This window comes from Chelmon rostratus, chromosome 18 (assembly GCF_017976325.1).
Source record: "Chelmon rostratus isolate fCheRos1 chromosome 18, fCheRos1.pri, whole genome shotgun sequence".
Taxonomy (NCBI): domain Eukaryota; kingdom Metazoa; phylum Chordata; class Actinopteri; order Chaetodontiformes; family Chaetodontidae; genus Chelmon; species Chelmon rostratus.
Genome location: NC_055675.1, coordinates 19,463,897 through 19,486,483, shown reverse-complemented (window position 1 = coordinate 19,486,483; position 22,587 = coordinate 19,463,897). Strand labels below are relative to the sequence as shown.

The window sequence follows — 22,587 nt, the reverse complement described above, 5'->3', positions numbered from 1 at the left end:
TGCACCATGAAAGGAAGCCTTCCTCAGTTTAATATCAATTCGCATCATGAATAACCCTCTTAGGCTGATCTTTGCACTTTTCTCCTGTTCTGTCTTTTTTGATCAGTATCTGCTGATTGTGAGATGAATATAATATGTTTTTCTGGAAAGTGAGTTCCAAAAAACAGAGGGGGGGGGGGGGGGTTCAGAATCATCATTATGGGCCAAGCATGTGCACACGTACAAGGAATTTGACACCGGTTTTAAGTTGCTTTCAGTGTGGGCCTATTTACACTCAGAGCAATTTGCAGGAAGATAGAAATAGACATATTGCTAAAAACAAGGGCAGCAAATACACAGAAAGGTCAAAATAAACATAGAGCTGTAATGTACATGCACAAAAATGTGTATATTTAAATATATTGTATATAAATGGACAGAGTATCCTGCGGCAAGTGTTGCATTATGGGTTGTTTGTAGCCTTGTTGTTGCTATGCTAGCAAGTTCAAGCCTGCTTTAAGCGCGCCTTTCACAGTTATTCCTAAAACGTTAGGAAAGAGCTGGTCAACTTGGAGGAGTTCCTGTCAGCTCACGTAACGAGCTCCGCCGCCACACAGGAAACGCACGAAACGAGTAAAAGTGTCCCCCTTCGTCTTTTACCGCAGGGACAGACCTGAGAGCGGATGGTCTGTTGCTCAGCCAAGAACTGCTGGTGTCATGGATGCTCGAAAAAGACTGAAAAATCATTTCTGGCTGCTTCTGAGAGCCCGACAGGAGAGCGTGCTACTGACGGACACAAATGTGGGATTTAATGCTTTAATGCATGCAGTATTTCGTGTTTTACTTTTACTAATATTACACTCAGAGATGGTTAATTTCTTCTCTGTGCAATGACTCAATGTGGAGCTGAGTGTTTTACATGACTCCATCCCTCACCACCAACTGCCCCCAGACCCTCAGGACCCCTGAAGGCTCCAGGTACACTGTGTGGGGTTTGTCATAACTGCACAAACTGGAAATGGACTTGCTAAAACTGCATGTAGCACTAAAAGCATCCCCAGCGTGTACTGAAATCACACCAGCATTATTACCTCATCTTACAGAGGGATCCAAATTAGAATATTTCTGTTTATCTTGGCCTTACATGTCCTGAAATAAACTGCGTGCTTGATTAAGTTGCTGTGAACTAATTACAAACCAAAACATACAGAATGCACAAAGAGTGGCTGATTTTTTGCTGCAGGGCGAATAATAAAAATGAGGATTAATTCTGCCCCCAAGGTTTTAAATGTGTGTTGTTCATAAATGTGCAGAAATACATGCAGAGGGATGAATTATTTCACCTGATATTGATAAATAAATCACTGCAATTCGTTCAGGCTGTTTTTACAGGTAGTTGCTAACAAAAACATACTGTGAGTTGTTGTCTATAGCAAAAAAAAACATCCCTATCAGCAGACGAGAACGGTGATATTAGACGATTCTGCAAAAGCCACAAGACACAAGTGTTTTTTAATGCGATAACTTCCTGCTTTGTGTAATATCTGTTCATTGCAGCTACAGTGCGGCTGAGGTTAGGAAGAGATTGTGGTTACGGTTAATAAAAGGGTGCAGAATCGATGTAAACACAGTAAAACCTGGGGCCTTGGGTGTGCTGTACACAGTGCAGACAGAGTGGGAGGAAGAGGGGCTTTGTCTGGGCTCATTTTGACCCTGGTTGATGTCCGGCCATGCTCATTTCATTGGAACACAAGCTTCTTGTACAACACAGTGTGCGTCTGAAGGCGAACTGTTGTAAGCAAATGTCTGTCTGAGCACCTATTTGTCATGTGACCTTTTGAATCAAACCAATATCTACTCCCCTTGTCTGACTTTCAAACGGACTGGTGATCCCTTCTTAGATTTTTCTTATTTGTGTTGATTTTTAGAGGCCTGGAAAGGTAAAATTTTGCATTTTTAACAGCACAAAAAATATGGTTTGAGAAAAGCAAAAAAAAAGTAACATAATTTGTGATTTATCTTGGGGGGTCCTGATCCCCAGGATGTCAAAGTTGTTTTTCTTGGGTGGGAGACAGTTATCCAAGCAGCTGCTGTTGATGCACAAAGGTTACCTGTCTCCACCCGCGTGCAGCCCACAAGTGAATAGCGCAGATTTACCCCTTGTCTTGTTTGGCGGGTTGCTTTCTTCTAATCTGCCTCCTTTCTCCTCAGGTGCTTCAGCAGGTGAAGCTGCTGCGACACGTCGAAACCTGCCCCGCTGCGGACATGGTATTCTAGGAAAGAGAGGGAAAGCAGCAAATGTAGTATGAAAACCTGAGAGAGTAATTGAGTAACTCCTGGGTTCCACTGAACATTACTGTAATCTACTACAGTGTGAGCAGATGCATGAGTGGTGCTTCCCATTAACTCAGACTATAAAGTGTAGATTCAGTGTAAATGTTTTTAGCCCATAAACCGTCATGAAATAGTAAAAAACACCAAACCTGAAGTGATTATTTTGTCTGGCTAACAGTCCAAAACCCTAAATTACCCAATTTATAATGATATGAAACAGAGAAAACCTATTTAATAAGCTCGAACCAGCAAATGTTCAGAATTGCTCCTTACTGAATGGCTGAGACAAGTAGTTGATAATTTTCTGTTAACGACTGATCAATAAACTGATTGAGAGTTAACTGTGACTTTGGATTAAATTGACCTTTATTGCATTATGACTGATTTCTGCCAGTTGTTGCTCCAGAAGAGAGGTTAAACTCAGTTTGACCTCTGCGGACAAGAAAGTGTTTAGATCCCCACTAAACAGGGTCATAACTGCGCCGGGTGTGAGGAGGTGTTGGGTGGGTGGGGGGTTATTTATAGCAGTCAGTGAGGTCACCCACAACAGACAACCTCAATGAGCTTTATTCAGTCTATAATTTACACCCGCGCCTCGCATACACACTCACAAACGCACATATGCAACACACACACACACACACAGAGCTGTGACCTCTGAGGGAAGCTCATGGGAAAAGTGAGAACTGGTCATCCATACTAATGAGGACACTAAATCAGGGAGAAAAGTTGAAAACACACAGGAGAAATATTGGGTGTATTTTTGGAGTCCATGCTGGGGGGTTTATTTATAGAAACTGGGTTACGACCAAAAACACTCACAGGAAGACGTAAAAAAAAAAAAAAATAGCAAGTGTCCCGTCCGCAGATTACTGCGATCGGCTCGCATGAAAATCTGTGATTTCTGTGTCGGGCTACTTCTTGTGCTGCCTTCAAACACATTTACTCAAGATCTGCACTGAAATCCAACTCTTTACTGAAGTATTTCTACTATGGTATACATCCATACTACTACATCTCAGGGGGGAGCACTGTATTTTCCACTCCACTGCATTTATCTCCCAGCTATGATTACTTCTTATATTTCAGATCAGGATTTCAGTATTAAAATGTGATGCAGTATAGATTTAAATACCTAAACAGTGTAGAAAGCTGTTAAAAATGAGCTCCAACCCGACAACAATAAAGCACTGTTTACACATTAATGCACCAGTTACATTCTAATACTATTTGCATATTATACCATTATGCTATGTAGTATATTTTGCTGCAAATACTCATCAACTTTAAGATTTTGAATGCAGTACTTCCTTCACAGCGATACATATACTGTGACTGCAGCAGTAAAACGAAATGTATAGAACTGTATAGCACATGCTAAATTGAGCATATCTGATGCTATTTTATACTTTTCATCCGCAACATTTCAAAGATAATTATTGTAGGCTACCTTTCACTCCACTATGTTTCACTTATTTGACGCTATTTGCTGTCTATGTGTCAAATTTAGCTCCACGTGCTATTTAAACAATCCTTTAGCATTAATAATCTAATATTAAAATGTAAATCAGTGTTGCACTAACAGGCCCATGATGATGATTGATACTCTGATACATTTTGCTAAGAACACTTAAATACTAAGTGAGATTTACAGTGAAGGACTGTCACTTGTAATGCAGTATTTTTTACACTGTAGTGTTGCTTCTTTTATTTAAGGAGCTGAGTATTTCTTCCAGCACTGGATCTTCTGTCCCGTAACGACTGAATTTTGAAGGCTGGTTGATTACGTCGCCTAAAAATGCGTAAATGACGTTTTGTGAAGCTGTTTCACTGTGAACCCGGAACTTAATCATGCAGATCACTGAGCTCAAGCACTCTCTGTTAAGTCATGCTATTATTTTTTAGATTTTGTTTGCTTCTAGGTTATTTCTCTGCAGTTTTGGGAGCTGATGCGATATCATGGGACTTGGAAAAGCTGTACTCCAGATGAGGGTCACTTTGCAGAAATATAGCAGAGAGTACAGTTTCCAACTTGTTTCACAGATTTATTATCATACACATTGTTTTGCCAAACTGAAGTGCAGAGCAGACTTTTAAGGAACATGAACATGGACAAACCAGGAGAGAATAAAATGCTGAGGTGGAGGAGCTGTGACATACTGCTGGAAGCTAATTGAATTACACCTTTCATATCCTTGTTTTATGTTGCTGCCCAGCCTTTTGTGTACTGAGGATTACTAGAGAGCCACAGAGAGACAAAACTCAAGAGTTTGACGTTAAATATTATTTATTGCAGATGAAACAGGGATCAACACTTTTCACGGGTTTCGCAGTCAGCTCGAGCAGGTTCAGAGCCGACGGCGTTTACAGTCTCGTGTCAGGACACGTCTGTCCTGTCAGTCTTGGTTTCTCTCGCTCTCTCTTTCACACATACGCACTCAAACGTGAGCTCATTCATCTATTAAATCACTCGTACAGGCAGGCAGTCAATCATTCAGCGCACTGAAAATGTGATCATCTCTGCCGTTAGCAGTCAGTCAAACAATGTGGAGGGCTGGTGAAGTCTGAGAGACAAAACAAACTGTCCAGCTGATGCAAAAATGTACAACATAGAGGACAGCCTCCTGCGAGCACAAACGAATGCCCTGAAAAGGTAAAAAAAAAAAAAAAAAAAAAAGTGTTGCTGTGACCTCACATCTGTTGCATGAAATAAATAAATCCACCTGACCGGACCACATCCACAGAGAACTTCAACTCCCACAATCCCGAGCATTTAACAGGAAGCTTGACAGGCATCAAGGAGCAGCAAAGCGAGAGGAGTGACTGTGGGCAGGCGGTGTCAGAAAATAAGAGATCATGTTAGGTAACTGGCAGTTGAGGCACCTTTCAGGTGAACAAGACACTCTGCTGGTTGAATCCAGGAAAGAGTAAAAACTTTAAGTCCCATGGAGCATTGCAGGAAGAACCATCCAAACACAAAGCTTTAAAAATCCGTTTTGGATTAATTCAGCAACAGCGTTGCAGAATAAAAATTCTCTGCATCTCTGCTTTACACCTCTGGCTCACTTTTTCTCCAAAGAAACAGCCACAGAGGATCATGGGTAATGTAGTATTTAGATAGCAGTTTGTTTGTGTTGTATCTTCATGGTTGAATGCACTTATTGCAAGTCGTTTTGGACCAACCCATCAGATAAATAAATGTAATATATCGTAAAACGTAATTAATAATTGATCAGACTAAAGACTGATTTTTTTGAGTCCTGAATAGATGAAAGTATCAAGTGAGGAAACAATTTTCTGTGACATAATTTTTCCTCCATAGTTATTTAATCATTTGGTGACACCTTGTTTTTGTAATTTGGACTCTCCTCTCCCCCCCTTTGCTACGCTGTCGCTACCCTGACCTTGCTGAAGCAAATGTTATTCACACACACACACATGCACGCACACATGCATGCGTGCACGCACGCACGCACGCACACACAGAGTAATCAGATATCTCCTCTTTGACTGGAGTCCCACTGCAGTACCGAGATACACAGAGAGGCCTGGACAGCCTGAGCTGCTATCATACCAGCACCCATGGCACTAATCTCATCCAGGTTTCAGACACCTGGACCTGGACCGGGACTTCAAGTTTCCAGACTACATCACTGCAGCCGGGGGGGTCCTGGCTGGGTTTGAAACAGCAGGAAACGTCCCATTAAAGCTTAACGTCTCAGCAGGGCCTGACCACACTCACGTACACAGGAACACTCGAACTGAATGAATAAATGGCAAAAATCTAATCAAAGCAATAAATACTAAGCACACAGTGCCGAAACTTAAAACGTCACAACTCACTTCTCGTCTCTTTAACTCTCTTTTGTTTTTCCTCCACTTTTTCTCTCTGATGTGGTTACATCCTGTATCTCCATCCTGAAACTTTCCTGCACTTTCACCCTACCGGCACCTTTCTGTCTCTTTACGGCGTCCCTCTCACTTACTCGACCCTCTCGCACCTCGAAAATGCAGAGCACACACACACACACACACGCGCGCATACACACGCTACAGTACAAATCAGTAGGTTTCAGATTCCTCATTTAGCTATGCATGATCAAATCAAAAGGAAAACCACAGTGACAAGACGCACACAGAATCACAGCTATACATCAGTAGGGACCCAGCGGTCATTTGGTGTCCAGCATCGTGATTGGTTGATTGGCAGTGGAGCTCTGTTCCCCACTGGCTAACGATGAATATAAGAAGATATATTTAAATCCCAGCAGGGTCAGTCTTCTTTGGCCGTGATGAAACATCACTCTGCCTGAGGAGAGAGTGACAGAACAGTCAGACAACTAATTAAAACTTCTATGTTCTGTCATGTGGGATTAATGCAATAGTTGCACATTTTGGGAAACACACTTACTCACTTTCTTGTCGAGTGTTAGTTAAGAAGACTGATAACTCTTTCGTGTCTGTGCAGTAAATATGAAACTGCAGCCAGCAGCCGGTTAACTTAGCTTAGCATAAAGACTGGAAACAGAGGGAAAGTGCTAGCCTGCCTCTGCCTGGAGGTAAAAAATCGGCCTCCCAGCACTTCTAAACCTCATTTATCAACACTGTACATCTTGTTTGTTTAATCCTTGTTGTGATGACAACAACACTTACGACAAGTTACCGCCTCCAGCAAAGAAATAGTCTGGCACACAGCCTCCTGGAAAACCACAATATGTTCTGTTTATGATTTCTTTGTTGTACTAATTACATATAAATTAGTTATTAGCTCATGAGCTCCGGAGGTGCCAATAGGCATATCTATGAACTTAAGGCAGAGCCAACTGTTGTCCTGTTTCCAGTCTTTATGGTGAAATAAGATAACTATCGGATCATTTCAAAGCTGTTAAATACGACGATTTTGACGATTATTGCAAAAAAATATTTGTCTTATAATAAAGAAAATGATGCTTTCATTTTAAGTTGAAACTGCAAAATAAGAAGCGTTTCCATCAGGTCATTTTGTGATTCTAAGTGTGAATTTTTTATTTCAGGAAACGACGACACTGCAACACTTAGTTTGTACATGAACTGAAATATAACATCGCAAAGTCCTTCAAAAGCTGACGAGGAGGAAGCAAAAACAGGCCGTTCGGGGGCCTGTGCAAACAAGTTCAAACGCATAAACACGTTGTTGATTTGAGTCATCAAATCATTCACACAGTTTTCCCGTAAACATGAACGCAGCATTTTTGCTCTAAAGCAGTAATGTTTTCTAAGAGTCTTTCTAACAGATACATCTGTGAATTGATTAATGTTTAAATACAGTCATCCCTCGCTATAACGCGGTTTACTTTTCACGGTTTCGCTACTTCACGGATTTGCATCGTGCATTGTGTTCTGCATTCTGATTGGCTAAAAAGTCACTCCGCTTCTTCTCTACCTGTGCGTCAATAACGTTGCAGTTTAATATGTACACGTACGTAAAACAGCTTGCCAAATTTACATTACGTACGTGCAAATTCTCTTGCAATTTCAAGTTTTGCCTATCACTATGTTCTTCTCCCGAACAAACACACCTGCACCGCGGGCTTCAAAAGAAGAAAACACTGCAGAGCAGAGTCAGGATGCAGCGGCTCAGTCTGAAGAGCAGTGAAATACACCTGAGTCACTATTTGTCCGACTGTACTTTGTATTTTTTTCATAATCTTTTTAATTTTCTCCCGTTTAATCCAATCACTCGGGTGGCGGTGGGCGGTGCTAATCTCCGCAATTTGAAGCCTTCTGTTCAAATCGATGATTAAAATTATTATTTGACAGTACAGTACAGAAGTTTTTTGTTGAAAAAAAAAAACGTTTCTAAAGTACTTTTATTTGTGAAACAAATGCTTGAGCCTGTAAAATGGTTTGTTCTTTCTTTTCAATGTATAATAGAGTATTTAATTGTATAATAATTGCAAAAAAAATTAAAGGTTTCTACTTCACGGATTTTGCCTATCACGGGTTCTTTGTGGAACGTAACCCCTGCGAAAAACAAGGGTATACTGTAATGAAAAGATGATCAATAGTTTCATTTTGTACAGTGTGCCAAAAAATGTGTCTTAACTAACGAAAACTAACTGAATAAAGTTCTTTTTCAATGAGTAGTTTGAGTTTTTATTGTCATGTAGTGAAGAAAGGACAATAACATTGAATCACTTACTGTTCTTCTTTGTCCTGCGATCATTTTAACCTGCTAAAGAGAGAAACGAGGTGCGTTAGCAGTTAGCAGAGTACAGAGCAGTCTGATGCTAAAACAAGTGCTACAGGTTTCCACCAGAAACTGTAATAAGAACCAGACCAGTTCTTAGCATAGAAACATAAAACACGACTGTACTTGGCAGGTGGTGCACAAATTAACTAACTCCAGAGGAAAAACTCTATTGTGGAAAGCAGACTGTATTTTATCTTCAAACTTTAAGACTTAACTGTTGAACGTGGGGCTGAACCCTGGCCTCCTGTCTGGCTGGCTGTATGGGGGTCGCTGGGTTAGTACTGCGGGTTAGTATTCTAATAAGGGTTTAGTCTGAGCGCAGCAAGCAGACCAGGAAGTAGTTTCACCACTTGGTCTCTGCAGGCGGTCCTCTTGTAAAGAGGAGGGGCTCCATAAAGCATGGCTAATGAGATGGCACGTTAACGAAGCTTGCTGCAGCACGGACGAAAGCACCTGGGGAACAAGTGGAGAAGAAGCTGTGCACGTGGTCGCACAGACACAGAAACACATGCAGGAAAAGCCGCAAGCACTCGTGCATTAAAGTCTTGGCAAATAGCTCATGATGTTATCCAGAGTGGCTTTACATGTGCACGTTCAGTTCCATTATCTCCAAAAAGGATGAAGAATGAAAAAACTAAATACAATACACACAGCACAGTATTAATAGATGTTCTTAACAATTAGCTGTGACGTATTCCACCTGTGATTGAGGTTCCTCTGCAGCCAGTGTTGTATTAATAGTATTTACTGCATATTACTGCTTTTAACATTTTCTGTCAGATGTTTGTAAAATCTGCAATGAAACTCAACAGCTGGTGAATTTCATGCCTTATAACAGCAGTAGAAAGTACATTTACTAGGTTCTTTTACTATATCTAATTATTTCCAATTTATAGTACTCCTTCAGAGGGAAATATGTTCTACTGCTCTACATTTATCTGACAACTATAGCTCCGAGTTACTTTGATTGTACATGTAAAACGTATCAGCTTATAAACTATGAGGCGTAATGATCGATGCACACCCACCCACGTGTCTTCAGGTATGAGGCGATCAGACCTGCTCAGACTGGAGTTGTGTGAAGCTGTGCTGGGAGTTACATGAGCTCCCCAATGAGAATGATGCAGTTGTAACTTGTCCTGCAATAAAACTAATTGGAGAGCTCCTGAAAAATGTCCATTTTTGATCTTGTTTTAAGATATAAACCTGTGCACACAAAATATTATTTTACAGGATCTTGAGGGTACAATAATCTTACACTCAGTAATGCACAATTCTGCAAAATGAGGACATTTACTGGGGGATATTTAGCTGGTAACACTTATGTATTTTTACTCAAGTAGAATTTTGAATGCCGAACCTTTATTTACAGCGCTGTTTAAAGAGATGGCAACATGGTGCTGCTGACACAGTGTGTTAGTTTGGTTTTATTATGACTGAGTATGGAAAGTGCACACTGTTCATTTAAACATGATTATTTGGGTTTATTATTTTTAGTTAAGTAAAGGGTCTAAAAAAATCTCCCATCACTGGATGGTTTTACCCCTGTCTGTTCACAATGCCCGTTTTATGACTTAAATAAGGAGTTCATTCATATCCTCGAGAGCTGAACAACGAGCTCAACTCAGCTGACGTGTGGACAATCTTTTGGCTAACGTTTCACTCTCATGAGATCAAATTTCTGCGCTTTCATTATCCATGAATAACAGTTGCACACGGCCATGCAAAAGAGATTGGAAGTTGACTTCTGTTAGGAAAAGCTCACCAGTTCTTACCAACTTTTATGTGAAAACTTTCAGGAAAAATTAAAAATGAAAGCACATTTGGAAGTGAAATAAGATTAAAAATTTAAATTTCCCTCAGGATAAAGATGAGGTAAGCTTTAAACTGCATGTTCTATTTATTTCTTGTGTTATTTATAGTTTGCTGTTGGTTTTGCACAATTGAAGACGCTGACTACAAGCATCGGGCTCTATAGGCTCGACAGTGTGTGAATCAGATAAACTGAAATCAATCTCAAGCCACGCATGTCAGTCCCAGTGCAAATGTTAAGCTTTTTAATGATCATGCTAGTGTAAAGCCTTGTAAGCAGGCGGAGAGAATGAAGAGAGCATGAATTTACCTCTGTCCTTTCCGTTCAGCAATCTCTCCTCTTCCTCCCGAACATCATCTGGTCAGAAAAGAGGGTAAAAAGTCGGACTGAAATTTCTTCACTTTCTTCAAAATTAATATTAAATTTCATAAATATTAAAAAATGAACCTTCACGTATTTCTTGACCAATTTTCCAACAAAATGTTCGCCTTAATTTGTGAAAAGTGGATCGTTTGGAAGCTACAAAGATGTCAAAGGAGCATCTGCAGCATACTGCGGAAGTGCTTGTACATATACGGATGTGTGTGTGTGTGTGTGTTTGTGTGTGTGTTTACCAGAGTGGAGCTCTTTGACCAGTGAGGACACAGTGTTGGTGATGGAGTCGGCTGCTACCAGAAGGTCATTCCTCAGGTTCCTTCTTGGGCCTGAGAGGGACGGATGTGATGCAAAGGAAACACTGATCATCCACTGTTGCACGACACAGTAGACTTTGTAGGGACTAAAGACCCTAAAATATGAATGTTGTGCGACCTTATCGTTCATTCTATGAGATCTCTATGAGAATGACACTTTTGTACTGTGTCACCAACTACAACAAATCATTAAAACCTTAATGTACATATGATATGATGTAAATAATAAAAAAAAAACAAATTATTTGCCTCCTTCCCTCGTCTTTCTTAGACGTGACACATTTTTTTTTAGAGAACATCTAGAGCTGAGCAGAGTTCATTAAACAAACATACTGTGCAGCTTAGAGCAGCTGGAGTGAAGCTTTTTCACCATCTTTTAAGCCCCTTGAGGCAAATTTGTAATTTTGGGCTGTATGAATAAAATTAGACTTGATTTGTCTTAATGTTTCACACCAACCTTCCGATAATGTGGAGAATGCTTTCTAGTTAAATAGTATTTTATTGCAATGCAGCATTTGCTTGGCAAATGGGCTACTTCTTGAGCTATTTGTTCCTGTCAAGTGGTTTGTATTACAGGCTGAAAGTCTGACAGTGCACCGTGAACTGTTAATAAGGTGGGACTAATCTGAAACACTGGCTGGAAACTACTGTGCAGTTGTGGTGGTAGCTGAGCAGAGATTCAATAAATACATGTGGCACACAGCTGGAGTTAAGACACAACAATGGTTTTACAGATTAGCATTAAAATAACTAACTAAAATAACTAATTCCTACCAGAAACATCTCCCCTGTGTCTCAAAGAGGCAAAAAAAAGACGAATGATGGGGCTGTCCCTGTAAACTCAGCACTCACTGATTGTACTTTGTCTCAGAGCCATCAGAGCTGTATGTTGTGTGCAAGTTTATGGATGCTTTTCACCCTACCACCCTTCCAGACTTACCTTGGGTGAATGCTTCTTGGACATCACCACCCACGCCAGCGAGCGAGTCTTGAGGAGGGTACATGTGAGCCTGGGGAGATGCAGCGCCTACAGAGCGGACAGTTGACGGGCTCGGTCGAGAAGGAGAGGCGTGAGATGAGCCAGCCGCCTGCGCCTAAGAGATGGATTTATAAGGGTTATTACACATCACTGTCATTGTTTATGACATTCAGAAAACATTTTTGCTGGAGCTGACATCATCTCCTTGTAGTAAATGGTAGCAGTAAAAGTTCTGGTTACTGGAAAAAGCCAAGCCATTATTTAGGTCCCAGTTGGAAAAATGAAGCAGTTTCCTCATTGCTTGTAAAGTTGACTTAGTTCGTCATTTAAAGTTTCTGCATGGCATCCAACGTAACGGGGATAAACTTACTGCCTGTCGCTGTTCCTCATCCTACAGGGCCACAACACGGGCAGTCGGAAAGAAACGGAGAGGAAAAGGTCGGAAAAGAAGAGGTCAGATACAGACTCAGAACTAGAAAAGGTGAAATTATTAAGGAGGAAACAGTAGAGAGAAACGTGAGGCTTGTTACTGCAAGGACAGACACAGGGAGGTGTGAAGGAAAAGGGAAACTTTGCCCTCTAGTGTGTGACAATACACCATGCTGAAAACAATAGGCAGTCTGTGTGTGTGTGTGTGTGTAACCTTGAGCAGCTTCATCAGTCCCTCCAGCTGTACCATCAGCTCCCTCCTGCTCTCTTGCAGAGACGACATCCTCTGCTCCAGCTCATCTTTCCTTTGTCTGCAACACACACCAACCCTCCATTACTGTCACATAACCGAGTGTCAGGGGGCAGCTATAAAAGAAGCCAAGGACTCACAAAAGGCAGCCGACACAGTTAGACGGAAGGGATCTGCGGTTACAAAGGTACAGGAATACACGCGGAAAGCTGAAAACTCTGAGATTAGACATTTACACTTCTCATGCCGTGCATCTCCAGATTTGATTTAGCATGCACTCATTTGCACTAAGTCACATAAACAGTATCGATCTCCATTAGCCAGATCAATAATCCGGAAATCGGTTTTCCTGTGCGGGGCATAAATGTAAAGTTACATTGGGTGAATGCTAATACACCCTCAGTCTGTGTGATGAGGTTTATGAGTGGATAAAGCACAGCTGGGAAATTGCTCAAACTCCTCTCTATTTATTTATTTTAATTTATTGCTAATTTTTACAGGGACGGCGCGCAATTAAAAGTAATTGCGCCAGAGTTAGCCTGCAGCTAATTTGCATCTGTTGTCCCTGGGCAGGTAGACGAAAAGCAATCACAAAACAGCAACAAAAACAGCGCATACAGAAAAGAACATCAGTGTGAGAAAAATAAATGGAAAGAGTATGATGAGCACAATAAATACAAGGCAATCAGTGGTGGTGACACATTTTTAGTCAAAGCTTGAGGCTGGTTTTAAACACTGCAAAGCTTCCTGAGTCTACAATGTTTGTGAGCATGGAGTTTGCGGACTGACCACAGTCCGTCTTTCTGAAGTATAAATGCTACAGTCCTGCCGGCTCTGCCACTGCTGGGATAGGCCATCCATCCTCCACGACGAGGGGGTGTGAGATTATGAATAATTCTAAACATCAGGCATGTGTCAGGATCTTACAGCGACGACGATCCCTTGGCTTTTTATCGAGTATTTCTAGGATCTGTTTATAGAGCGAGTACACAGGCTTGAGCGTAGTCACACTTGCCTGTGACCAGGTTGTTATGCAGTGAGACAGATGGAGAAAAATCATAGCGTGTACAAAAGGCTTTGCAGCAGATGGAGACAGCTAGTGCCTGATGCTCTTAAAATGACTCAGATTAAACTTAACATTGCTCATGACCCTACTAACTTGTGTTTGAAAGACAGGTCTGTGTCGATAATAATGCTGAGATATTAAACACGTGTCACGGATGTGATGACTTCACCTTTAATTAAAACGTCAGGAATAACTGAAGTATTGGTTCTGTTTTGCCTACATTAAGCATGAATTAGCTCTCTCTCTGACACTCGTGTAGACAGTTATCAAGTCCCCTGGTTAGTGAAATAAGACACTGATGGTGCTCAAGTGGCCTTTTGAGCATAAGATAATCTTTGAAAGGCTCCCAGGAGATTGCTGCTCCCAAGCAGCAGAAGCCAGGTGAGAGCATTGCCAGAGAAAATGCGAATCGTCGCGCAATCAGACAGAAACACGGATGGTTGGAGATCAAAGCGAAGGAAAACAAGGTCAGAAATGACTGACATTTTCCTGGGTGACTCCTTTGTTTCAGGGTTGGACTTGGAGACTGAGTGCAGATGAGACGTGAAAGAGCTTGCTGACGGGAACATGAGAGCGTCGTGAGCAGCTGAGGCAGACCACAAATCGTTTAAACCAAACTTTTAAACCCTGAAAACACAATCAAGACTGATGTACACTGGTTCTCAGATGGCAGAAGCAGCAGGGATGTTGATCATGTAGACCACCAAGGATTTCAAAGTATTTCAGAAGTACAAATTGGATCCAAATTGCATTCAAATGATAAACTTATACTATTTACAGTGAGCTGGCAGCAAAAGAGGCTGAGATTTAAGCACCAGCATATGTAACTAACATCATAACAGAGTAACAAACATATAGAGGTGTTTACAGTATATTTTTTTTCCTCCCAAACAGTATGTGGTCTGGATAGGACATTAAAGCAGTTCTCTTTGCTGCTTGGCTCAACTTCACATGGTCAGATAAATGAGTGAATAAACAAGTACAACAAGAGTCTGAGTCATACAGTAACTCCAGATTTGAGCCATTATGATCCCAAAGTAAAGTTTCAACAGCGGAAGTGACAGAAAGCTCCAAATAACCCTTTTATGTGTATTATCTAATGTATTTGTTATTTCTTCAATACTATTTATATTTCTTCAATATGACTGAGACACTGCAAGCTAGTTAACTGTCCTGCACATACACACACCGTAGAGGCTGGAAAATTCATATTAATATCACATGGTGTGGAGGGAAGTGATGGGAATGATACGAGTTGCAACAGGTTTCGCCGTCGGACCACTCCAGCAGCAATATTACAGATAATGACTGTAATTTACACAACGGATGAATAGTTACACTATCTGCTGTTGAGATGTGAAGGTGGAGGGGAGAGTTGGTCAGTTCAGAATAATAATTAATGTGCACTTAAATAATTTAGCCCCAGGTCAGATAATCTCAGAGCTTTTACAGAAATGCTTTATTCAACACAGTTTAGTTTGAATATTCCAGTTGATACCATCTATAAAGGACTAAACAGGACATATTGTGATTGCATAAGCCACCATGTGTAGAATTTGAATGCTTTGGAATTTGGCACCCCCGAGTGGCCTAATCCAAAAAGACACTGACAGTAGTGCAAACTGCTAAATTTAAAGACGCTATAATCACACTTAAATGAATACACAGAGGATTTAATGCTGCTCTGCGTCGCAATTTAAACTACCAGTGCCCTAACATCACCATCGCTATAATTCTCTCTCGCGCAGAATATTTATATCGCGTTTTCCTCCCCTTCCTTGGAGTTTTTGTTTTTATCGAAAAAGCATAAACATGTTGAAAGTGACTTTAATATTGGCTTTTCACTAAATCCACCATCTGTCACCGCCATCTGCCATAAAGCACTCTCCCTCTGTGCTGCAAAACAACACGGCAGATTTCCCGCCAAATCTGACACTGTGGCACACAATGCAGGAAATGCAGGGTAGGGGCTGACAAACTCTGTTGTTGGGCATAATTACAGCAGGTACGACTCACAAGGTTGTAGTTGAAACACAAAGCAAACAATCGCTATGGTATGTATATGTGCAGCAGGAGCCCAGGCTGACCAGCTCCTGGCCAGCCAGGTCCACGCTGAAGTCTTTGTTTACCTGAGCAGACGAAGCTCGGCCAGCAGAGTTGGGTTGGTGCTGCCCTTCTCAGGGCTGGCCTGGCACGCCGCGTCATGCTCTGCACGGAGACGTTTGATCTCTGCCAAGATCTCTCTGGGAAATGAAAAACATAGTTGTCAGCTGACGCTGGGGGAGCGTTACATGACTGAACAGACCGCAAACAGACAACAACACACACGTGCTTCTGCTGGCTTTCGCTGATTTTTTTTGGAGATAAGTACATGTCGGATTTAGGGGAAATGCTGGAAATCTGACAAGCAGCTGCATTTGGGAAACACAAACTCAACTGTGGACATAATAACATTCAGTAGATGAGTACAGGAATATAGACACAGGGCACTTTTATTGTGAAGGGACATACACTATATTTCTTTTAGCAAAAAGAACAAAAACATGTGTTTAATAGACAAAACACTTGATGACATACAATACATTCATTATTAGAGCCCAATAACACCACAATAACACCACTGTTCTCTGAATGTGGGGTAAAACTGGGCAGGGACCTGAAATCCTACTGCAGTGGCACCTCAGTGTGCACATCTTTATTCAGTCACGAATGCAACTGCACAGTGACAGACTCAGAGCAGGAGTCAAACTAAGGGAATGAATGAATAATCCATGCACTCGTCACACATTTGTACCTGTTCTTGCACTCCAGCTGTGCGATGAGCTCCCTCTTCTGTTTGTTCACATCAAAGTTGATGCTCCGGTTAGGTATCACCTGAAAGATACTGACACAATTACTGGAGCTCGCTGGATTTGCACTGTGGGATGATCATTTATCACCTAACAACCCACAGAAGATCTTACTTCAGAGCTGTGGCTTTAAGGTCAGAGAGAGAGAGAGAGAGCTAATGAAACCCAGAAGTACCTGACTGGATATTCCTGTATTTGCAGTTTAGCCTGTGTGAGGAAACAAGGTGTTATTGACTTACTCCTGTGCCGTCGGTCTCTGCCAGTCTGGAGGTGTAGCGGGCGATCAGTTTGTGCTCCTCATCTTGGCTGCTGGGACTGGCCACGCTACTAACACATGGAGAGAGCAGAGGAATAAGCAGTTTATTGACAGCAACACTGACTAATGATTACGTACCTGGCCAAAAACTGTTTAACCTCTTTAACATGCCAGTCTCGTATAAATCACGGCAACACTGTGGAACATGGATTACTTTAAGCAGAAAAAGACTGCTCTGTAAGGCAATATGAATCTATGTTTTCAGTGTAACTACCTCCAAAATGATACTAAACTCAGGGGTGGGGGGTGGGCCGGTTTGGTGAGATGTTTTTACAGCATTGACCATGTAAGAATGTAAGGTCAGTCATTTATCTTTACTCCACCTGAGCCTGGAAAAGTCAGCTTTACACTCAGGCTTTCTGCTATTGACAAACTTCTATTCAGTGAGTAAATGAGGCTAAAAGGATCGTGGACACATCGATGATGTTGAAAAGGCAGTTGGGAGTTTCTGTTTTAACTGTAACACACGACTGGCTACTGAGAGTACATGTTGCCTCAGTGGCTGATTGATTACTCCTGACGGTAAACACGGTGACGGCCCCCCGACTCGCTCTCACCATGGGCTGCTCTGGAGGCGATTCACATACGCGGCGATCAGAGCGTGTTCCTCGTTCATGCGCTGAGCGGCTGCCAAACTGAACGAGAGAAAAACAAATAACAAACATATCTGTGCTGTTCATTCATATTGTTCTGATTAGACTACATTCTCAATAACTATATATCGCATCATTTCATTGATTTTCAAACAACGGCATGTCATTTCTTACATGAGTTTAATATGCTTTGTCATGTCTCAGCACATTGTATTGCTTTTACATTGCACATTCTGCATACAGAAAAAAAAAAAATAAATTATCATGTTTTTTTATTTCGTAATATAATGCCATGCAGTTGCAAAACATTATCATCATCAGATCAGATGGCAGACTAACTTCTGAATCTATTAGCCGATCAGTCAATAGCTTTTCCATTAAACACAAAAGGAAAAAGGTATTACAGACATCCAGAAAACCATCGACTTAAATCTTCAATGGAAGATGTATTTTATCTTCTTTTTCAAATGCCATGCATCTCTTCACCTTTGGGCTACAACTAAAAATTGTTTTCACTATCAATTCATGTGCCAAAAGCTTTCTTTGGTTAATCATTAGATCCACAAAATGTCAAAAAAAAAGAAAAGTGCAGAGACTGAGCGATCTCAGGGCACTGCACTGTAAGAAGAGACAGGAAGTTGACATATGTTGTGTTTTGTTTGCATGCTGTGCTCTCTCAGCCATCACAGAAAAAATTCCCAGCACAAGATGTCATCTTTAAAGTCTTGTTTTATGTGAAGAACAGCCCCAAATGCCCAAATATTCAATTTACGATCACATAAATGAAAGAAAAGCTGCAAATCTAAAACCTAAAACTCAGGAATGTTTGGCAAATTTAGCTGGAAAATTAACTGAAGTAATTAACCGACTGCCAAAATAGTTGCCGATTAAATTTCTGATTGACTAATCTATTGATCAATGATGTGTTTCAGCTCTAGTTCACTTCAATTCTATTTTCTATAACTAATTTTGTTAGCTATTTTCTGCATAAGACACCCAAATTTCATTTCATCAAACCTAATCAGCGAAATGAATGGGCAAATGGTGAAAGGTTTGTGTAGTAATTAACAAGGAAAAGCAGGGAAGCCATTAAAAACCCATTTATGTTGACTCAAGCAATTCATTACCAGGGTAAAACGTGGTTTTAAGCTCCAGAAAAATGCAAACTTCTGACAAGATGACAAACACAAACACTTTCAACACTTTTCTACTCTTTATGTCAGTCTTTACCTCTTAGAGGACTCTGGAGCTGATGAGGACAGCAACATGGCCTCATTGGTGTTCCTAATAGGCCGAGAAGGGCTGCACACACAAACACACACATACACCCAATGTGTTAGACTTATAATATCGACAATATAAACACAGAGTGAGAGTTACTACATTAAAGTACAAAAAGACAAAGGCCTGCCTCAGAAAACACACATTCTTTCACTCACTCACATACTAAAACACTCTCACGTGTTGCTGAGTGCAATCATGCAACAGAGGATTGTACTGGTCTGAGCAAACACAGACAGGGCAAAGATCAACAGAGGGAGAGAAAGACAGAAGGAGAGCGAAAGAGAGTGAACGCAGGAAGAAGAAAAATGAAGGCAGACAGAAATTCAGAAAAGTTTTGGAGGGAAATCGACCTGACGCGGCAGCACTACGAGCATACTCACATCTGTGCTAAGTGCAGTCTCTCTGTGTGCTGGCCTGAATACACTATGTGCCCAGTGCTTGGAGGTCCGTAATGACCCAGCCTGCCGTAGTTTGGAAAATCAAACAGTGTGGATCCACCGCAAGGGGCGGGGCAAACACAGTGGTTGGCGGCAGAGGTGGGACTTTTGAGGACTCATGTTATCTGAACTTTGTGTGTACATGTAAATGCACAGTTAAGTTCTTTAACTGTTGCCTGTCTGAACATTAACTAGTGTCTTATGTGGCATTAACGTTGTGTGTACTTCCATACAGGGCTAGGCGATCACTCTCTGTTACTGTGTACAGTGTTCCAGAGGAACAGCATTGTGCCAATATGATCAAATTGTTGTTTATAAAACCTTGTTGCTGATGATTTCAAGAAATTTGTAATTAAAAACTAATAAAATAAGTCACAAAGATGTTTGATGTATAAGAGTGTTGCTAAGTCCTACTTCTATGTGACACTGTTTCCATCCATATTGTTATTGTTATATCCTATTTAAATGCCACTAAATGCAAGACTTTGCAACCTTTGCTCAACAGCGGCCACTGCAGCCATGAGTGGCAATAGCATGATGACTGCGCTTTGAATTTTACTGAAATATCTTAAGATTTTCTTGAGTCAGCTGCGTTATTGAATTCATCATTAGGCAAACTGACTGAAGATGAGTTGAATGGCAAACAACAAACATATCTCCTAGTCAGGGTCTAATATGTGTTCTGATCTACTGTTATGCTAAAAATCATCAAACTGTTACTGTGTAATGTTAAAACTGTGATTGCTAAGTAGCATAAGTAGCAAAGTAGCATAAATGTAGCATAAACACAGCTAAACTCAGCCACATCAGTCACACGGGAATATCTGGTTCTAGCTATCTTACATTAGCGGATATTAGGGCCTGGTTGTACTGATGGATGGACCATAAGCAACTCTTGTGTCAACGATAAGTGTGTGTCAGTGTTGTGAGGTCTTACACTATGTTAGCGAGGTTGAGGGTCCTCTCAGGTTCCTCTGGGTAAATTGGATGAGGGGGCTCTCTGGAGGATACACAGCCCAGAGTCCTGCTCAGGGCTCGGCCGAGCTTTGTCGCTGGCGACTTCTGCACACACACATACATGTACAGACATACAAATGTCAGGCCAACATTCATAAACTGTGTGACATTTGTAATCCAGCAATTTTCTGCAGGAGTGTTAACTGGATTTAAGAGCAAGGCCATTGACAAAAACCCCTCTCACCCCCTGCGTGAGACAGCTCCTTCAGCAACAGACTGAAGGAACACAGTATATTTTTTCCTATTTTCCCTGTTTTGTCTCTCCAGGAAAACCCTGAAGACATAAATCGCTATGAAAATACATAAAATACTGTATAATACTGTGTAAATATGAATATGTATGTATCTAAGTATATAATGCATGTGTATGTGTGTGTGTGTATTTTACCATATGCATACAGTGAGTATGTATTATGTATGTGCATTTCTATATGAAAGTGTATGCAATATTACTTTCACTTTATTTACATAATCACATAATCCTGGACCCCTGAACCAATAGCTGCTGCCCTGGTAACAGCAACATCATCAGTTTTTGTTTTTACTTTTTCACACAGGTGCAAGCGGACAGGACAGGGCAGGTGTGACTGTGTTCCCTTGTTTTCTTGGTGTGAGAGTAAAAATTGGTGCAGAGTAGATAATGTAGACACACTGAGAATAAAACAGAGCCTAAAACTCAATCTTGTTTGAAATTATATGTAAAGTCTGCTGAGGATTATTAGGATGAGCTTCCTGTGATAAGAAGATTCTATCAGACTGGCAAGAGCTGCACTCGTGAAGAGATTTATCCCTGAAAATGAAACATTAATAAGACAAATTATGCCAAGCTGGGGTGATGAATAATTCAACAACTATGTTTCCATCTATTAATACATAATTTCTTCATTGAAAATATTTTCCCCTTCAGGCCAGTGCAACGTTTTTGGAATATCTTATCGTTCTATAGGATTGAAGCCTTTCCATTCATATTTTTGGAAATAAAAACATGATAATTAGCAGAGGTAACAACGTTTGAAAAGAAATACACCCGTATTTGGCTACTCCCTGTCCACATTTATCAAGGGATATTCACAAGTTTTGGATACATTGTGATGACCTGTTGTGTGTTATAATAATGTGTTGATTGTATGGTAAAAATCGTTTTAAACCAGAGCGTCTCAATTTTTGTCGCAAAAAATCTTAACCATCTCATAGCCTTTAAAGATATAATGTCACAACATGTGTTTCTTTACAAGACACACACACACACGGAGTGCCCCCTGGTGTGTTGAATGAGTAACCACACTGTGACTCACCCAGGACGAGTGCTCCTTCATCTGATGCTGGTTGCTATGAGAGCCGCTGGCGTTGCCGCGCCAGAAGCAGTTCTGGCAGAGCTGGTAACCGCGGCAACGGAGGCAGCGATAGCGGAAGCCTGTCATTCCGTTGCTGCGACAGTAGGAGCACGAGACGGGATGATAGACTGACAGAGAGACAGAGGAGACACAGAACCTGTCAGTGATAGTTTGACGTCAAGAGAAAACACAACTGGCCTCCTGATACAGGAGAAGGTCAGGAAAATGATTTGACAACAAATTGTACTGCATGTATTTGTTAGATTACACTTTAATTTTATCCATATTGTCTCAAACTTTTTTATTTGAAATCTGATAAATACATTTGTGAAGGAGCTTGAGTGTGTGTACCATGCTCCACGTTGGCCAGGCGGTGCATTAGAGGCAGCCAGACAAGACACTGAGGAGGGTCAGCTACAATGTCCAGGAACATGTTGAGCATCACCCTCTTCTATACCAACGACAACAAGAAAAGACAAAACTCTTAAGGAACACAGAAAAAGTCATAATAAAAGCCCCAAAATAAAAACGAACCATCAAAACCAGTTCTTCTGATCCTGTGTGGAGAAAATGGGTTGTTTCAAAAACACTGTAGATGATATAATACAGTTGTAGACAATAGAAAATACAATCAGGTTTAATATTTGCCATGAAATCAATATGTACAATAAAGGACAGATGGATGAGGTGTGTGAGTACCTGTTGTGGGAAGCATGAGCGTGCTAAGGTGTGTGTGTAGCCAAAGGACGGTCCTTCATGTAAAACAGTGGGCAACTTGAGAGCCTCCCTCAGAAAACCATCAAACTTGGACTGCACCAACACGCCGTTGGAGTCAGATACCTGAGAAAAGACATCTACACACACGCACACGCACACGCACACACAAACCAAAAGCTAAACCTTCATTTCAATGGTTTACCTTGCAGGGATAAGCTTTTTGTCTGCAGATGGGAGGTGAGTCTCCATAATGCGGCTTTTTGGAC

The 22,587-nt window shown here is 41.1% G+C and overlaps 1 protein-coding gene across 3 annotated transcripts in view; it reads right to left on the bottom strand.

Moving 5' to 3' along the window:
- Positions 1–4,582: 4,582 nt before the first annotated feature.
- Positions 4,583–22,587, bottom strand: part of LOC121622483 (dystrobrevin beta-like) — a 32,517-nt gene continuing 14,512 nt past the window's right edge. Inside the window, exons 7-22 of one of the 3 annotated variants that reach the window (XM_041959458.1) lie at positions 22,304–22,458; positions 21,956–22,055; positions 21,566–21,732; positions 20,191–20,315; positions 18,763–18,834; positions 17,497–17,574; positions 16,863–16,950; positions 16,569–16,648; positions 15,904–16,017; positions 12,673–12,769; positions 12,400–12,420; positions 11,991–12,144; positions 10,973–11,062; positions 10,668–10,715; positions 8,495–8,527; positions 4,583–6,622 (exon numbers count right to left, since the gene is read on the bottom strand). In XM_041959458.1, coding sequence (XP_041815392.1) covers positions 8,520–8,527; positions 10,668–10,715; positions 10,973–11,062; positions 11,991–12,144; positions 12,400–12,420; positions 12,673–12,769; positions 15,904–16,017; positions 16,569–16,648; positions 16,863–16,950; positions 17,497–17,574; positions 18,763–18,834; positions 20,191–20,315; positions 21,566–21,732; positions 21,956–22,055; positions 22,304–22,458 — 1,397 coding nt within the window. In that variant the 3' untranslated portion in view covers positions 4,583–6,622; positions 8,495–8,519. The remainder of the gene's footprint in view (positions 6,623–8,494; positions 8,528–10,667; positions 10,716–10,972; positions 11,063–11,990; positions 12,145–12,399; positions 12,421–12,672; positions 12,770–15,903; positions 16,018–16,568; positions 16,649–16,862; positions 16,951–17,496; positions 17,575–18,762; positions 18,835–20,190; positions 20,316–21,565; positions 21,733–21,955; positions 22,056–22,303; positions 22,459–22,587) is intronic. The other 2 variants (XM_041959459.1, XM_041959460.1) reach the window with 2 other exon arrangements.